Raw genomic sequence first — 16,588 nt, 5'->3', positions numbered from 1 at the left:
GACTTCGAGGGATCAAGGGTTTCGAGAGATCAAGAGTTCAAGAAATCATGAGTAAATTTGCTTAGTTATATAGTGGAAAAATTCGGGACTGGAGACTCACTTCGAGCGATCAAGAACTTTGAGAGATCGAAGTTCGAGCCATCAAGAGTTACCTGTATGTTTATATTTCAACCTTTTAATAAATGACCAATAAAACAAATAAATTGAATCTCAAACAAATTAACTTGAATAGATACATAATCACAAGTATACACAGCTTCCGTGGTTGCTAGGACCCATTTTGTTTGGTCGCACTAAACAACGAAACATTAGAAGATGGATAGAAATGCACATCACATTTTTGCGACATTTTGACTTTTTAATTTACATTTATTATCAGTTTTTATTAATTAAGTTAAAACATGATTAATTTTAATGTATTTAAATTTTTTAAATAAAAGAGATATACGTACCGATTTACCTCGAATATCGGCAGTCGAAAGCAAGTGTCGTATAGTCATACTAAGCATCTGTTTCGTTAATTAGCCTACCCTTTCAATGTGCGGAGAATTCTATTTTAGCGAGTTTTAAACCATTTTGAATGTATTAAAATGTTTCTAAGATCAAGAAATAGTACCGGTATTAGTACCGGTATTAAATGAAACGGTATTTTACCGGTATTTTTGAAGTAACTATTCGGTACGGTATTGGTACCGAGTACCGGTATCCAACCCTACTCAGGTGACCTAAAAAGAGAATCTTTATGATTTTTTCTTAAATATTGATTTTGCAAACTCAAGACTAAGTAAGTGAATGGAGACACACGTTGATGCCACATCGACAGATATGCTTAAACTTTAAGGAAGTACCTATCAGTAAATATGCCAAAGTTTAAAAAACCTTCTTTATTTTCCAATAAATAATTAAATATTTAATAATTAAAAACAAAAATTTAATGACATAACAGAACAGTTCATGTCACATCCAGTTTGTTTTTGTCTGGTATCGATGAGGAGGAAGGTGACACTTCCATTGACGTAGGCGTGTTGACTGTATTTAATGGAGTATTTGATACCTATAAATATAAATCATACTGAACTTTCAACACAACAAAGTGTATGCAGAAATAAAAATAAAATTCATATAAAAGCTAGCAAAATGAAATTATCACACGATAGATGATTCAAAATGTCTGCAATGCTAAAAACAATATAATTATATATCGTTAATTGGATTAAAATAAATTAGATGAAATCATATAATGTGCATAAATCAAGTCACAATTACAACTTTTATTAAAAGTTTATCAGTCTTCTTGATGTTATTATTTAATTTTTTGCATATAATTTAATGCCTTTTTTGAAGACAAACATCTTATTTTCTACATTTAATGGAAGAAAATCAAACTAGAACTGTCCAAAAGGGACAAATACCCCCCGCTGGGTTTTTCAGAGAAGGTACCAAAATTTAATCACTAATGTTTTCTAGATGTGAGAGGTGTTCACAATTTGCTAAAACATTTAGAGTGAAAATTTAATTACTCATTATATTTTTTTTTAATGAATGAAACTAAGGTGCAGCCTTATAAAACATCAATACTAGTATTTACAGTGTTTTTTATAACATTGAAAAAATAGTTTGCAATTATCTGTCATCTTTGTGAGACATGACACTCTGCAAATTGATTGTTTAAAAAAAAAAAATATCATAATTAATTATACAAAATCAAATTGATCTTAATACCTTTATATCAAACTCATTTTAAAAATAAAATGCTGGTTCCAGTAACTAAGTTTTTTAACAGACATAAATTACAATTAAGAGACTTAGACAACAGAGATCTTTATTTCTTTCTGCCCAATTCCCAGGAGATATAGATAAGATCTGCTTGATCAGAGATGCCCTAGCAGCTTCCCACACTGAACTCATTAATTTATCTTTAACTGGATGCATGTCCACTCATTACTCCCAAGGGACAATGGATGTACACTATCTGCTGTGTAATGTAAAAACTGTTTTTAATACTTTATGATTTTTTTTAGTTCTAATGAGTAAGCTGTAGTTCACATTTTTGTACAGATGTTCTAGATTCTATGTCTCAAACCTTAGACATGAACCTGAAATGACTAAGTCAATAAAAATGAAAAAAAAAACTGTAAAATGCAGAAAAATTATCAAATAATGTTGAAAATACCAGGTGCACATCTTCATATGGTAAATAATAAGTGTACAAATTTTCATACAAATCTATGCAATAGTCTCTGGGAACAGATCTGGACAAAACCACATAATAAAAATGAAAAAAAAACACCTGTAAATTGCAAAACAATTATCCAATCATGATGAAAATATCAGGTGCACACCTTCATATGGCAGAGAATAAGTGTACAAATTTTCAGACAAATCCTTGCAACAGTTTCCAAGAAATGGTCTGGACAAAATCTCGTCTACAGACAGACGGACAGCTAGACAGACGGACAGACAGACGGACAAGCTGATTCCAATATACCCCCCCCCTAAACTTCGTTTGCGGGGGGTATAATTATAAGTAAAAAATTGAAAGTTATCCAAGTTACTGTAAAGTGTAATCCAACTATTATTCACAACAACTTTTGTGATTTTCTGTTTAAAATCTATACACTGTTACTAATCTTTCTTGAATGCAAATAAAAGATGGTTTATGTATACTCATACAACCTAGGCTGGAACATTTTATGCTTTTTTTTAGAAACTGCTTCATGCTTTATAAAGTGTAAGCTGCCCTAAACCAGGTTATATTCACATAACTTAGCAAGTTTTTAAATTTATTCCTTTCAAAAATTTCCACTATTGCACTTTCTTGAGATATTTTTCACATTGCTTTTGAGAGAATATTCTCTAGAGAATACTTACTGATGAGGTTTGTGTGGGATTACTACTGATGAACGATGATGTCATAGCTGGGAGGGAGGAGACAGAACTTGTCATGGGAACTGTAAATAAAACATACATATATGCTCAAAACTGAATTGATTCCAAGACATACAGTTAAACATATCTTCTACAAATTTTCTGAATTTATGCCAAATAAAAGACTTAACTCAAAATTCTAAAACTAGGAAGATGACCATCTTCTTAGTTTATAACATAAATATCCTTGACCTTTGATCTTGATCTTTGCGGAGTGACTATTATCTATTTTCTTTGAGCACAATAGGCTGAAAGACTGGAGCCTTTTTAAGCATTTCTACCTCTGAAGGTAAATTCAAACTTGTGCAGGTGAATTCTTACCTAGGCAGGTGAATTCTTACCTGTGGTGGAGCCTCCAGCCAGGACTGGATTGTCAGCTGTTAAACAGGTCACATCCTACAGAACAAAAAGACAATGCTTTATTCTTAAAACTTTTCCTTGTCAAAACTTCTTGCTTTCTGACAAAACTTTGATCTTAAAATTTCAAGATTTGGATAACAATATATCCATAATAAATATTTGACAAAGTCTTAGGAAAAACTTCTCTTTTTTTTGCGAATTAAAGCTTTTTTTCCCAACACATGTATTTCATAGAATTGCTCTAGATTCAGATGACTTCCTACAAGTACCTGCACTAGTGATGTTTCTGTATTCTTTTCTAAGGATTTGTCTGCACTGAGGAATGATTCGGCATGTAGAGGGGAGGAGAATGGAACACCTAGCCGTGCGTTAACAGCCAGCAGGTGGTCGCGACGCGTAGACAGGGACTGTATGTGACCCTCCAGCTGTTGGTTCTCTGATTTTAACTGGTGTAGACAGTGTAGAAGGGAGGCAACTGCAATTAAAAATTTTAATTTTTTGGAAAATGTACAAACAGGAGAAATACAATCGGGCAAATTATAGAACAGAAAATTCCCCTACATCAAGTGTTAAAAAAAAGCATACTGATTAATTCAAGGAACTTGAGATCATGTATACTATTACTATCTGGATGCAGGAGACAGGTAAATCTTAAATGGGACAAATTTTACGTTTAATTCTTCACTTACTATCAAAATGCTCTCCCTGTTTCATCAGAAACTGAGATCCTTGTTCCCACTGCCTCTCTAACAACTGCTCTAGTGATGTCGGAAACTCACTTTAATAATTCAATCAAATTTTAAATTTGAAAAAATAGCTTTAATGAAAGAGTGTTTATGTATATTTCCTTCTACCTCATCATACAAATACAAGTTCTAAACTTTAAGATTTAAAATACTTTATCCACAATTAAATTTTCAAATCTTAATACTTCTTAAATTAATCATCATGGCTTTTGAAGAAAAAATAGTTGATTTCAATTGTTCAACATTTTCATCTAGTGCAACAAAAGCAATGAAAATGTGGAAAAAAATACCCCACATAAGGCTTTTTCTGATAATAACGATAGCAAGACTTTAGGCAAATACATGTACAGTGTACATGTATTAGTGTTTACAGAAATGACCAAATGTCATATTTCACATTTATGCAGTAGTCTTTATAGCAATGTGCTTATTAAAATTAAAACGTCTTTGATACATACAGAGGTTAATATAGGATCTGGGTTTTTTTTCTTTTCATAAATGTTTATGAACTATCTACAGCAAAGCAGTGTATTTATTTAATCAATATAAATCTATAACAGACTATGCGAAAGTCTAAAATTTTTACAGGACATAATGTCTGGTAAAAATATATATTTTACCAGACCAAGCATTTACTTACCAGACCGACCTTTTTTCTTTAAATTCAATCATACATCATTATATGATACAGAGATTGAAAAAAAGGAGGGGGAAGGATTCTCACTGTTAAATTGAACCTCAAATAGTCATCCAGATTTGAAATTATAAAAAATTGTTTTATTGAAATGAACAAGCTTACTATTAATAATTTTCCTTTTTAAAAGGTAATATCACGGACCTATATACTAGGTATATAGGTCCCTGGTAATATACAATTCCCTACAATATTCTCTTTTTCTGGTTATTTGACACATACAAACGAAATAAACATTGTGAAAGATTTTTTTAAACTTGAAATGCACTCTAAAATAGATTTATTTCTTTCCTGAAGTAACTCATTACGGTTACTCTTGTTTAATAATGAAAATAATTTCGCCCAACTGAATCTACGTATGAGCTATCTATGGATCTATATTCCAGAACAGAGGAAATTCGAGTTAGAAATATACGATCATGACAGGGTTCTTATAGATTAAAATTAAACATGTATTACTGCTAATTGTATCAAATAAAGGATATGTGTGGACAATAAGACCATATATACATGTAAATTAAGATTTTTAGGCCTTAATTTTTCATCGGACAATCGGTCCTGTATCCTGGATTTTTATACCGACCCGAACCAAATTTTACCGGTAAAAACTGACAGTCCGGTGACTTTCGCATAGACTGCTATAATGAATTATTTCATTATTTTGTGGACTTTTATACCCATTTGGTGGCTCCTTTTGTGGTGACTGCTGACTAGGAAATATCTTTGGTGGTCCACATGCACCATCTGAGAGATCATTATATGACCCGAGGTTTGAGCTTGAGGCATTCTGAGTAAAAGAAAAGCTGAGTGGTCCCGGGGCACTGAGACTCTGGAAATGTGGGCTGCCTCCAAACACAGAGAAGTTATTCAGACTGCAACACAACAAAATTCATTAAGGACTGTTAATTTAATAATCATAAATTCTATTTCCTAAATAATTCTTTCTGCATCTAAAGTGTCATGTTTTTTAAATCTTCCCTATTATTGTTGAAGTAGATTCACTATTGATTGACAAACTATATCTACATGTGAGATGACAGGGAGGTATATATTTTAACTAAGAAGTCAACTAGGAATCAATAACATACTATAGTATGATAACAATTGGTTGAAACTTAACAGTATGCAAACTATCCAGATTAAAATATATATTGTGCTTTCTTTCCCTTCTCAGTTCTAAATCTCAAAATGTCAAACAGAACAATCAACATTTTTCTAATCCTCTTTAAACTCACTTTTTTTTTTTAGATATGCAGTACCTTAGACTGGAGTTGGCCCCTATACTTGGAGTGGTGATTTCGGGCTTTCTGCGGACCTTACGAGACCCGGGGGGTGAGGCATCCTTGCTATCTGTTGAGGGATTTCGGTTCAGTTTCTTGGCCCCTGCGGAGTTCAGCTGCTTTGTTCTCTTTAATTTCTTTTCAAACTTTTCTTGAGATCTGCAAAATCAGAAAGCAAGAATGGTTCACAACAATATTTTCGTGATTCAGTTCCCTCTCACTCATCTAATAACTATTCCATTTGTTTAGAGGGATATCGCAGATAATGCTGTCCATTCTGCATTCGAAATTTACCTCCTTAAACTGGAGAGCAAATAATGGACTTCATAAAGAAGACCTCATTCCTTTTTTTTTACCTTGTTTTCATTCTAGTCATGGGCATTTTTTATATATTTTTTTCACAATCAACACACTTTCACAAGTCAGTCACCTTTCACTACTTTTACATTTAAGGCAAAAAAAAAATTATAGTTTTGCACTATAAATATTTTCTCTTCTAAATAAGTGCAGTGACTGTGTAGGAAACTAAAGAGTTTTTAATTTAAATATTTTTTTCCATCTATAAAAGTATCTGAAAAAAAATCTGAAATATAACTACCTTGACCTTCTTGCCGTTTGATCGATTTCATTATCACTCTGTGAGGCAGTTTTCCCCATAGTTGAGATCTTTTGAGCTGCACCTGTTATAAAACTGTCTAATGATCCTGTAAAACTGCCACTTAACGCTTCACCGCCCAAGCCACTAGAGGATGAAAACATTGGTCCTGGTTCACTTGGTAATCTAAGATCTGTACTCTGTACTGAAGACAAGCTCCCGGATGACACAGATCGATGGAGAATGATTCTGTCATTTTGGGGGGTTTGACAAACTAAAATAAATTCATATTTTGATATCAATTTTTTTTTTCTCATTAAAAAGGAGCAATACAATTACCAGGATATACATCTTAAGAGTAAAACATTTTAAATTAAACTGTCTGTCTGATAAAAAGAAACAAATCAACCTTAAAGCTTTTTCTCTAAGTCCTCTTTCGACAGTAAAATCACTGAATGCACCAAATTAATGTAGTTTTTGCATTAAGAAACTTCCTAACTTATCAGAAAATAAAGAGATATTAAACTATGGTAGGTGACACTTTCTAACATCGAAGACATATTTTTTTTTAAAATATGCTATTCCCATGAAGTAAGAAAAAATGATATGAAAAGAAATTCTAGTCATGAAAAAAACTATATTCTGTAATAGTCAATATCTTCCCCCAAATCAAACTTTCATGGAGAAATCTTTAAATATGTTCTAAACATGTGGAAATATTTGCGAACTTTTAAGCATTAAATTTCATCAAACTAGTTAGAGATGATGTCAAGAAAATAATACAAATTTAGTTTTGGGTTTGTTTTTTTCATGATTATTGGAGTGTAAGGATGATAATATCAATGAAATATGTGATTATAGTACTTGAGCAAGTTTGTGCTTTGAACTTTTGTCAAAATTGAACAAACTTTGTGCATTTTGTCCTCATTTTAGAAATAATGGTAAATTCCCAAAAAATTGGCAACTGAGAAAAAGCCATCCCAATTACTTGTCTCCTATCCACAATATGTTTTTAGTTAAGATTTTTTAAACAGTATAAACAACTGTGCACATATTAAATGATTTTTCCAAAATTATTATAATGGGGGCAGGAATATGCTATTAAATGAATACAGTTTTTTTTCCCCTGAGGTCCTCTAAGAAGCTAGATAAACAATTCAAAAAAAATTTTTTTTCGTAACATACTTGGGAATGCTCTGTTCTCAATTTCCTCTTCCTGATTGGGCGATTCTGTTGGGCTGATTGTCGATGTCTCGGACATGGTAGAGGTCCCTATCCCACTGCTAGCATTAGACAAGGGGGGAGTGGAGGGGTGTTTGTCCTTCTCGATCCCCTGCAGCAGGTGCCCCATCGTGTTGTAACCCTCCTTTGTTTCTGCTTTATTCCCTCTCTGTATCGACAAGAAATTAACATGACTAGTAAATAACTTAAATCAAATTAATTCTATTATTTGTTGAGTATTGCAATATCAATACTATGATGTTTAAGTAACAATTATGTTTTAATCAAGGTTTGACCAAAATATACCTGGTACTTTAAGTTAACAGCAATTCTTCTACAATTCAATTAAAACTTGTTCCAAGCATAATCCTGTTTTTATGCTGGTATATGTACACGTATATCTTATTAATAATAAAATTTTAGGACATTTTTTTAAAATATATATATAGTTTCTTGAAGTGCCTTTCCTTTCTTTGTTGAATGTCTTGACATCCTGCTTTAACACGAATATCTGATGACACTATGCTAGATTTATCTCCCTTTTCAGGACTTGCATTGTCTGCAGGAATGGGCTTGAATGCAGGAATCTGTTTTATGTTTGCATCCCTCTTCTACAAGAGTTAATGAAAGAAAATTTAAGAGAAATCTACAGATATTTTCTATATGAGAAAAAAATCAGATATAGGGGTGTCAAATTTTATCCAAAAAAAAAATCATATTTTAATATTCAAGAGGAGTCTTCAAAGATATTCAAATATACAGTAAAATAAATTATATTCTGATTAATTTCAAATATGCACCATTCTACCCTTTTGACAGGTTTTGTGTCAAAATTTTAAAGGTAAAATTGGATATAGAGTTTTGTAAATATACAGTAAGGGATTCTACACATTTATAACATTTGTCAATGTTTTGAAATATTAAATTCTTTTTTTTTTTTCTTAAGTGAATACAACCAGAACATATAATTTTTAAAAAAATATTTTGAAGTTCTTAATGATGAATTGATTGTTTTTTGATACTATAAACAGATATCTCCAAACTTAACTACTTTCTTAATTAATTAATTCAATTAATTAATCTATAAGTGCACAAGAAATATTCACAAGTTCCTAAAGAAACTCCAGCTCATGGATATTTATGATCAGAAAACAGCTAAAGAGTTAAGACTTTGTAAAAGGCTTATGAAACAGGAATCCTCCACTGTGAAAATTGTTGTGAATTTGTTCACATTTAGCCCTTTATAAATACAAATGTAGTTGATTTAGACTTTAGAGCATCTTTAGCAACAATGAGGTTTATGGTAATGCAGAAAAAGGAAATGACAATTACTAATCAAAATAGATGCAAAGGATTAACAATATAATTTTACATTTTGTTCATAGGCAGATGCAAATATTGAGTTCCAATATGAAATTAAAGAATTAAAATCACATCACTTTTTTTGCTAACAAGAAGGAAACTCTAACTATTATGCCTATTTCTTCATTAAAACGCCCCTCACCAGTTTTTTGTAATGGTGGACACAGTACCCACAATACTTCACATTGTCGCCATAGTTACCAGCCTCCTCACATAAAAGTCCTTGTGCCTGAGCACTACAAAACAAAAGAACAACATAAGATATCCTTAATAAAAGCTTTAAAAAGCAGCGCTGTGGTTAACAGTTGAAACCTTCAGCCCAATCGGGGTCATGTTGGCCCCTAACTCTTAAAAGTTTATGGGTCACATTATATATCAATATAAAAAAATGAATAAAAGATGTTCCTTGATTTTTTTTTAATTGTTGATTTTTTTATAGTCATCAATATGTTTTCAGTGTTTTAAACTTTCAACTCCTGTTGGAGTGTCTGACAACCAAAGCCAAACTGTTACATTTCTGTTAGAACAATCTCGAATGTTTGCTAATGTATTCATCAAAGAATTTTTTTCTAAGCCCTTTTTTATAAATCACCACATCCTCTTTATCACATGAAATGAGGTACGAATTAGCTGAGGTGTGCCAAGTGGCTACATAAATAATCTTGAGTTAGTAGAATGTTTTACTAAAACTGAAACTACATACATCTGACCTTTGGTATCTATAACATTGACAAAGATCTCTATAGATATGTAAAAGTGATTTGGAAGTACTTCTTCTCTGAGTATTAAACACTCAATATCTCAAAATCCCAGATATCTCGAATTTTTTTGCTCGATCCCATCAAGTTCAAGATAACAAGTTGACTGTATTAGTTTTAAAAATAAAACTGAAATTTTATATGATTATGTTCCAGGAAAAAAATAATGTTCACAGTAAGGGTGACCAAGTTTTCAATATCTAATCATCCAAAGCAAATTTTACTTGCACTGGCAAATAAAATAACCTAAACCCTGAAAAGAAATGCCATCTTGCAAAAAAAAAATTAAAACTTACTTCTGGCATGAATCTTACTGAATTGTAATTTGTTGAAGATTTGAAACATCTCTAGTTGTGACAAACTTTACCTTGACTATGACAATAATGACAAAATAACAGCAGTTGTTCAACAACAAAACCTACCACGTGACATGGAAATTCATCTTGCAGCCATTCCTGTTACACTGCATGCAGGCTCCAGAGTTAGCTTTATCTACCCGACCACTTTCTTCACATATATAACAAACCTGTAAAGATCACATAGGTAAGCAAAGCTATGGTTACTTTACATTAAAATATATCATATATCCAACTATATTTTCTTTCATTTTTGGGAGAAATGACTATTGGGAAAATTAACACATTCAATTTTTGAGAAAAAAGGTACCTTTTTGATTTGGGAATGGGGCCCTTGAACATCCCCAATTATAGACAATTGAGAGCCCTGGTATGTATATCTATTTCTAGAGAATTTTGCTCCTTGCTTGTGAAAAGCAGGATAATTCAAATTAGATATGTTTCAATATATGCAAATGTGTATCTACATTGTTGTTTTCAGAAATTTAATTTTTTTGCTTGAATTATTTCAAAATGAAATTGAAAGATTTTCAAATAAAAACTTACAGCAGAAATGAACAAGGCAAGCAAACACTTATTTGGTGAGTGTGTGTGTTGGAGGGGGGGATATTGATGTGCATATTCTGTTGTTTTTTTTTTTGCTGAATCATTGGAGTTCCTCATAAGTCCAGGGATTTATCAGCCTATTTTGGGAAACGCCATTTTTAGGGAATTGGGAAAAAATTATCAGCTTTTTGATGAAATTGGGAAAAATAAAAATCTTGCTAACATCATGTATTCAGGTGTAATTCATTTAACATTTTAGCATGAACTCTCATTTGGGCAACCAAACAGACAATTAAATTTGATCCAACTTCATCATACATGATCAATTATGATAATGAATAATAGACTAATGAAACTAAATTTGATTTCAATGGGTATAAAGTATATTAAAGTATTTATACAACTAAGGGTAATACATGTATGTATGAGATTCTAATTGAGGTCATTATAGAATCTGTTTCTGGAGATTATTAACCTCCTGCAAAAAATTATACTAAGTACACATTTTCTCAAAGTCCTCTTTTAATATGTAAAAATGCACTGAAAATATATTTTTCCATCTGAAATATACGCCTACAGTTCTTACCATTCACTCATAGATCAATTGAGTATGTAGATATAACTTAATAAATCTATATTATTAAACAATATCATCATTTTCAGAAAAAAGGAGGAAATTCGGATTAAAAGTCGGCGATGTTTACTAACAGTTTTTTCAACATCTTATGACCTTTGCTGCTAAATGAGATAAATATATGAAAATTACAGACAAACTGACAATTTCACTGAGTTTTTTCCAAGATAATTAAATATCAAAGCATTGTTCACCAATTGGGAAAAAATACTGCCAAATTGGGAAAAATTGAACTCTTTTTCAATTAGGAATGGGGCCAAATTTCGGCCCCTGAGAAGGTACTGATAAATTCCTGATAACAAACCACAATAACTAGGACAGAGACAGGGAACAAATTGGCTTACTTTATTAAATCTTTCAGGAGGAACATTTTTTAAAACAATAGGCTCCATGGTCTGAACATTTGCGAACCAAGCCTCTGGTATGAATAAAGCACACACCACGTGACACCAAGCAACTGAAATCAGACAATAAAATCTACATAAAATGTTACAGCATGGATTAACCTGACATCATCTACAACAAAGTGGTAGAGTGTCTCATTCAAAGAATGCTTCTTTACAATGAAAATCTTTAATAATACTTAAAATTTACATTTAGATTCTACTATTTCTACACCTTTTTGTAATCAAATTATTAAATAATTCAAGGAAATTAGAAATTCAAAATTTGCATTAAATTCAAGATGATAAGGAGAATTTAAAATTAGTCTTGATCCACAATTAACTTGATAAACATCACAAGTCAGCTCATTGTAAATATTAGTGTATTTGTATCACTAGCCACCAATAACATACCTCCTGTGTCAGTTCGTTTTAGTGCACCATCCTTTTGGGGACACAGCTCACATTTCTATGGGGGAAAAAAGAATATGAAATTATCCTGCTTTAGCAATAATTTAATATTAAAACTACATTCAAGGACCTATCTACTAATGGGATAGGCAACTCCTTCAAAGCCATGTTTATTTGCCCACAAAGTCACACACAACACTAAAATTTTTTCAAACTAAGTTTATTCCCAGTAGAAAGTTTGTTTTCGGATAAATGTAATCTGTTTTGTTTATTGGAATGGAGTTTTAATAAATCTTAAAGTATACATTTTAAAATAATTTAAATATAAAGCAAACAACAACCCAATTCACCAAATTCTTGGAAATAGGCTGATCAGCGCATGTGTTGATTTTGAATATACAATGAAACTATTCTAGGATAAGGAGTATAAACATTGCTAACTACAAATCTTGAATAATTTTTTAGACAGATAAATAAAGGTTTTTTCAGAAATATTTCATGGCATTAGAGATATATTAATTTAAAATTGACTAAAGAAATCTGCAACTTATGAGATATCGCGAAACTTGCAAAAGTTGCCTGTCCCATTAGGCCTAGCATTTACATCCCTGCTACATTTAATATGTTTTTTTAATTCCAGGAACATGTAAGATTTCATGAAAAATTAAGCTGTCAGTGGAATTTTATTGCAAATCAACAAATAACTGAAACTTGTTATGTTCCATCTTACTATTATGGGACACACCCCCATGACAATGAATTTGAGGTAACGGGACGTTTCGCCCCATTTATGTTTCGCGCCGAGACCATTCGCCCTAGAAGACCTTCTTTTGACTTTATTAAAAATGTTCTAAAGTTACTAAAAAACGTTCATGTTTAAATTGTTGAAAATAGGCTTATACCATAATTAAAATGTATCATTATCCATGTGCAGATATAATTATGTTTATTCAGCAATCATAATTGTCTGAGTCAGTTTTGTAAGTAAGGTGTTATAACTATAATTTGGAGACTAACCATGTCAAGATAAAGAGGAGAATTAAATTATGAGATGGGTGTCAAGTTTATTTTACCGTTGCTCAATAGGATGCACACTGACTCCAATTTTCTTTGCGATTTTGAGTTAACACCGTTCATCGAACTCAAATATCGATGCACTAAATTATGAATCCTAATGTGGTTTACTTGTATGTCAAGTTATATTGAAATCAGACCAAAACTGTAGCAGGAGAAGTTTTTTGAAGTAATTTCACAGGAATTTCTATTTTTAGTAACCATGGCAACATAGTTCATTGAAATCAAAAACCAATGCACCAAATTTTGTTTCTCAGTGTAGTCTACTAGTGTGCCAAGTTATATTGAAATCAGATCAAAACTTTAGGAGGAGTAGCGTTTTAAAGAAATTGTTTACAGACAGACAAACGGATAGACAGACGGACGCCGGACACCTTACTATCGCCTAAGCTCTTCTGGTCTCTGACCAGTAGAGCTTAAAATATCAGGTCATTTAAAAATATCTTTTTTTAAGTATCAGTAATTTATTTAAAAAAATCAGGTCTGAAAATTTCTTTTTTTTAAACTTTAGTATGATTATGGGCTGGGGGGATATAAAGCATGATATAGAGCTAGATTCTCAGTTTTTTTTAATTCTCTACAACTGTATTTTGGTATGCATCATCTATTAATATTTCCCCCATAGAGGCAAAATTATCTCAATCAGCCGGTCTACAGAGTGTCAAGTCTTTAGTATATCCCATATAAATTGGTTTTATTGATTGAACCAATGGATTGGATTAATATAACACAGTACAAAAGTATTATTAAGAAGTTAGTAATTGCTGTTAACAAGTGATAATTACCACGTAATTTATTAATTGATCTTCGGCGCGAACCGTCTTGGGGCGAAACGTCTCAGCGCGAATGGTCTTTTGGGGCGAACCGTCCCGCACTCTGAATTTGATATTTGGTTAATAAATTTTAAGAAATATCGATAGGTTATGCCCAAGACTATGAACAATCTTTTTTTTAAAATACAGCTTATTAAATATGTAACACATCTATTCATTTCATTTGGGACTTATCAACTTACGTGTAGCAAGTATATAAGTACCTCATTTTGCAACAAATTGCAGTATCAAAGCCTAAAGGCTAAACCCACCCCCAGAAAATAATATTGCAAAAACACAATAGGCCTTTACACATTGCAACCTACAGATCAAATGTAATTTAAACTTCATATAAACGGCATAAACTCTTACTCAGACAACCTTGCTTTCCAATAAAAAGTGAACATTCAACTTCTTACAACAAATAAAGTTATTGCGCTTCAGCCTTGATGTACACAGAAAAACGTGCATCCGGTCAAATTCAAAATGGCCGCGAAACTTACAACTCGAGCAGTTCGTTCCTGTGATTCGCACTTTCTGCAATACCAAGGCCCCTTTGGTACATGTACAATTCCGTAACAAGCTGTAAAACAAAAAAGGCATAAATTTTGAATTACAACAATATTTCAACACAATTCAATCGTGATCTCAATGTTTATAATATAATTTACAAATCGTTATTGCAACCCCCCGAACCTTGGTGAACTGCTACATTGCAGCCCTGACCGTCACAATATACAAGGGGGTTCTCCGCCCAACCTCTCTCATCTGAACAAACACAGCAACCTCCTACCATCTCCTTCATCGTGATCAGATTCAAGGAATTAACCCTTGAAAACGAAAGCAAATCATTGTTTTGCCGACATATTTCATTTCCCCATGTTCCGACAGAAAGGTCATAGCGCATGCGTTATGAAAATAAACAAGGACTTCATCAAAGTACTGAAAGTATAGGTAGATCACTTGACACATTAGCTGTTTAGCAGTTTAGGTTTAAACTTTAACAGTGAATACAACTAGAAGATTTTTTTAGCGAAGTTAAATGTTATTTATTATTCAAAATAAAATGTTATTTATTATTCAAAAAAGTTATTAATAAATGTTATTTATACCCCCCTCAAAAAAAAAGGAAATTGTAATGATTATCGTTAATTGTTCCTTACTATTTTTTTTTTTTTCAAATCGAGACACTGATCGAGTGATCTGATATCCTCTTTAGCATGTGTATGGAACATTGCTGAGTAATTTTCGATGAATCAATTACTCAACAATGTTCCATATACATGCTTAAGAGGATGTCAGATTATTGTCTTGATTTGGAAAAAAAAATAGTTTAGTCTGATTTTACATATGACTGTTAGACTACATATAAAGATACCTGCCGTGTATAAGAAAAAAATACACTGTATTTATTCTTTGGATATATAGGCTACAGTTCAAATAATAAGATAAAGGAACTGAAATTTAAAACATTGTACTAGAAAAAAAAACTTTACAAAGAAAAATTACACGATGGCATTTAGGAACTTTAACACTGCATGCGAACTCCATATCCGTGCGTTAAGTTTAGGTAGACCTAACGCAAATCAATCAAATACTGTGTCATTGCGATCATTTGATCTATATTTTTCATTTATAGTTTAATTAAAAGTTTACATAAATCATATATTTTAATTTATACATTACGTATTGATACCTGTAAAATATGTATTTAGCAAACTCAAAACAACTATTCATGAGACTTAGCATTATAGATATCTGGTTTTATGTTACAATCGTGCAGCGCATTAAACACTTGAAAAAGTAAATTGTTGTGACATACGCGGCGTGTTTTCCTCTCTTAAAGCTACGAAAGCTATTTTCAGAAACATATTCTTAATGACATTTCATAGTCACAGTTTACGCAAGAAGTAATACAAAACTTAAACTATTAAAAATACAGATGGGCATCAAACTTGCATTGAGACAGCAAAAGTTGACTTAAAAATAGTTACATTAAAATTTAAAAGTTATCATAAACAATAAGTAACCATAAAGTTTTATTAAAAAAAAATAATGAGCAAAAACATCAAGTTATTTTAAAAAAGTTATCCTTATACTAAAATTCCTTGGCTATAAGGGAGTTTATTGTATTTGTCAAACTTGAGATACATTCAATCATCATTTTGTGAAAACGTGTACGTATGCATTATTAAGTAAAAAATAGTCATCAATGTAGGGCAACTCTGATATTTTCACGTATAATTGCAATAATCCCTGACCTTCTCTACCATATTGTATCTATCTACAATATATGAACAAATAAATTCAAGTGCATCTAGGTGGTTTTCATATTAAGGCCATTTTCAAGGTTTCCATATTAAGGCCATTTTCAAGATTTCTAAGTATAGCGTCTTATAAAGTGAGAAAATAGTGTATAGATTTACAA

The 16,588-nt window shown here is 31.6% G+C and overlaps 1 protein-coding gene across 1 annotated transcript; it reads right to left on the bottom strand.

Moving 5' to 3' along the window:
* Window positions 1-869: 869 nt before the first annotated feature.
* Window positions 870-15,055, bottom strand: LOC133194012 (protein AF-10-like). The gene is made up of 16 exons (XM_061329930.1): window positions 14,857-15,055; window positions 14,664-14,743; window positions 12,278-12,332; window positions 11,825-11,937; window positions 10,367-10,470; window positions 9,329-9,422; window positions 8,328-8,435; window positions 7,789-7,993; window positions 6,607-6,877; window positions 5,988-6,167; window positions 5,406-5,600; window positions 3,978-4,066; window positions 3,558-3,763; window positions 3,270-3,324; window positions 2,872-2,951; window positions 870-1,054 (listed from the first exon to the last, which is right to left on the bottom strand). Exons 1-16 carry the CDS (start codon window positions 14,963-14,965, stop codon window positions 953-955), a joined length of 2,046 nt encoding a protein of 681 aa, XP_061185914.1. The 5' UTR covers window positions 14,966-15,055; the 3' UTR covers window positions 870-952.
* Between the last annotated feature and the right edge of the window lie 1,533 nt (window positions 15,056-16,588).

This window comes from Saccostrea echinata, unplaced genomic scaffold (genome assembly GCF_033153115.1).
Source record: "Saccostrea echinata isolate AGI-Se365-2 ecotype Australia unplaced genomic scaffold, CSIRO_AGI_Sech_v1 ptg000028l, whole genome shotgun sequence".
Taxonomy (NCBI): Eukaryota; Metazoa; Mollusca; class Bivalvia; order Ostreida; family Ostreidae; genus Saccostrea; species Saccostrea echinata.
This window is presented reverse-complemented; position numbering and strand designations above follow the sequence as displayed.

What these genes read in the sequence shown, in the direction of transcription:
- LOC133194012 (XM_061329930.1), bottom strand. Translation starts at nt 14,965, where the DNA reads ATGAAGGAGATGGTAGGAGGTTGCTGTGTTTGTTCAGATGAGAGAGGT. An exon ending in CAAACGGCAAGAAGGTCAAG is followed by an intron (nt 6,168 to 6,606) that starts GTAGTTATATTT and finishes CTGATTTTGCAG; the next exon opens with ATCTCAAGAAAAGTTTGAAA. An exon ending in GGCTGGAGGCTCCACCACAG is followed by an intron (nt 2,952 to 3,269) that starts GTAAGAATTCAC and finishes TTTTATTTACAG; the next exon opens with TTCCCATGACAAGTTCTGTC.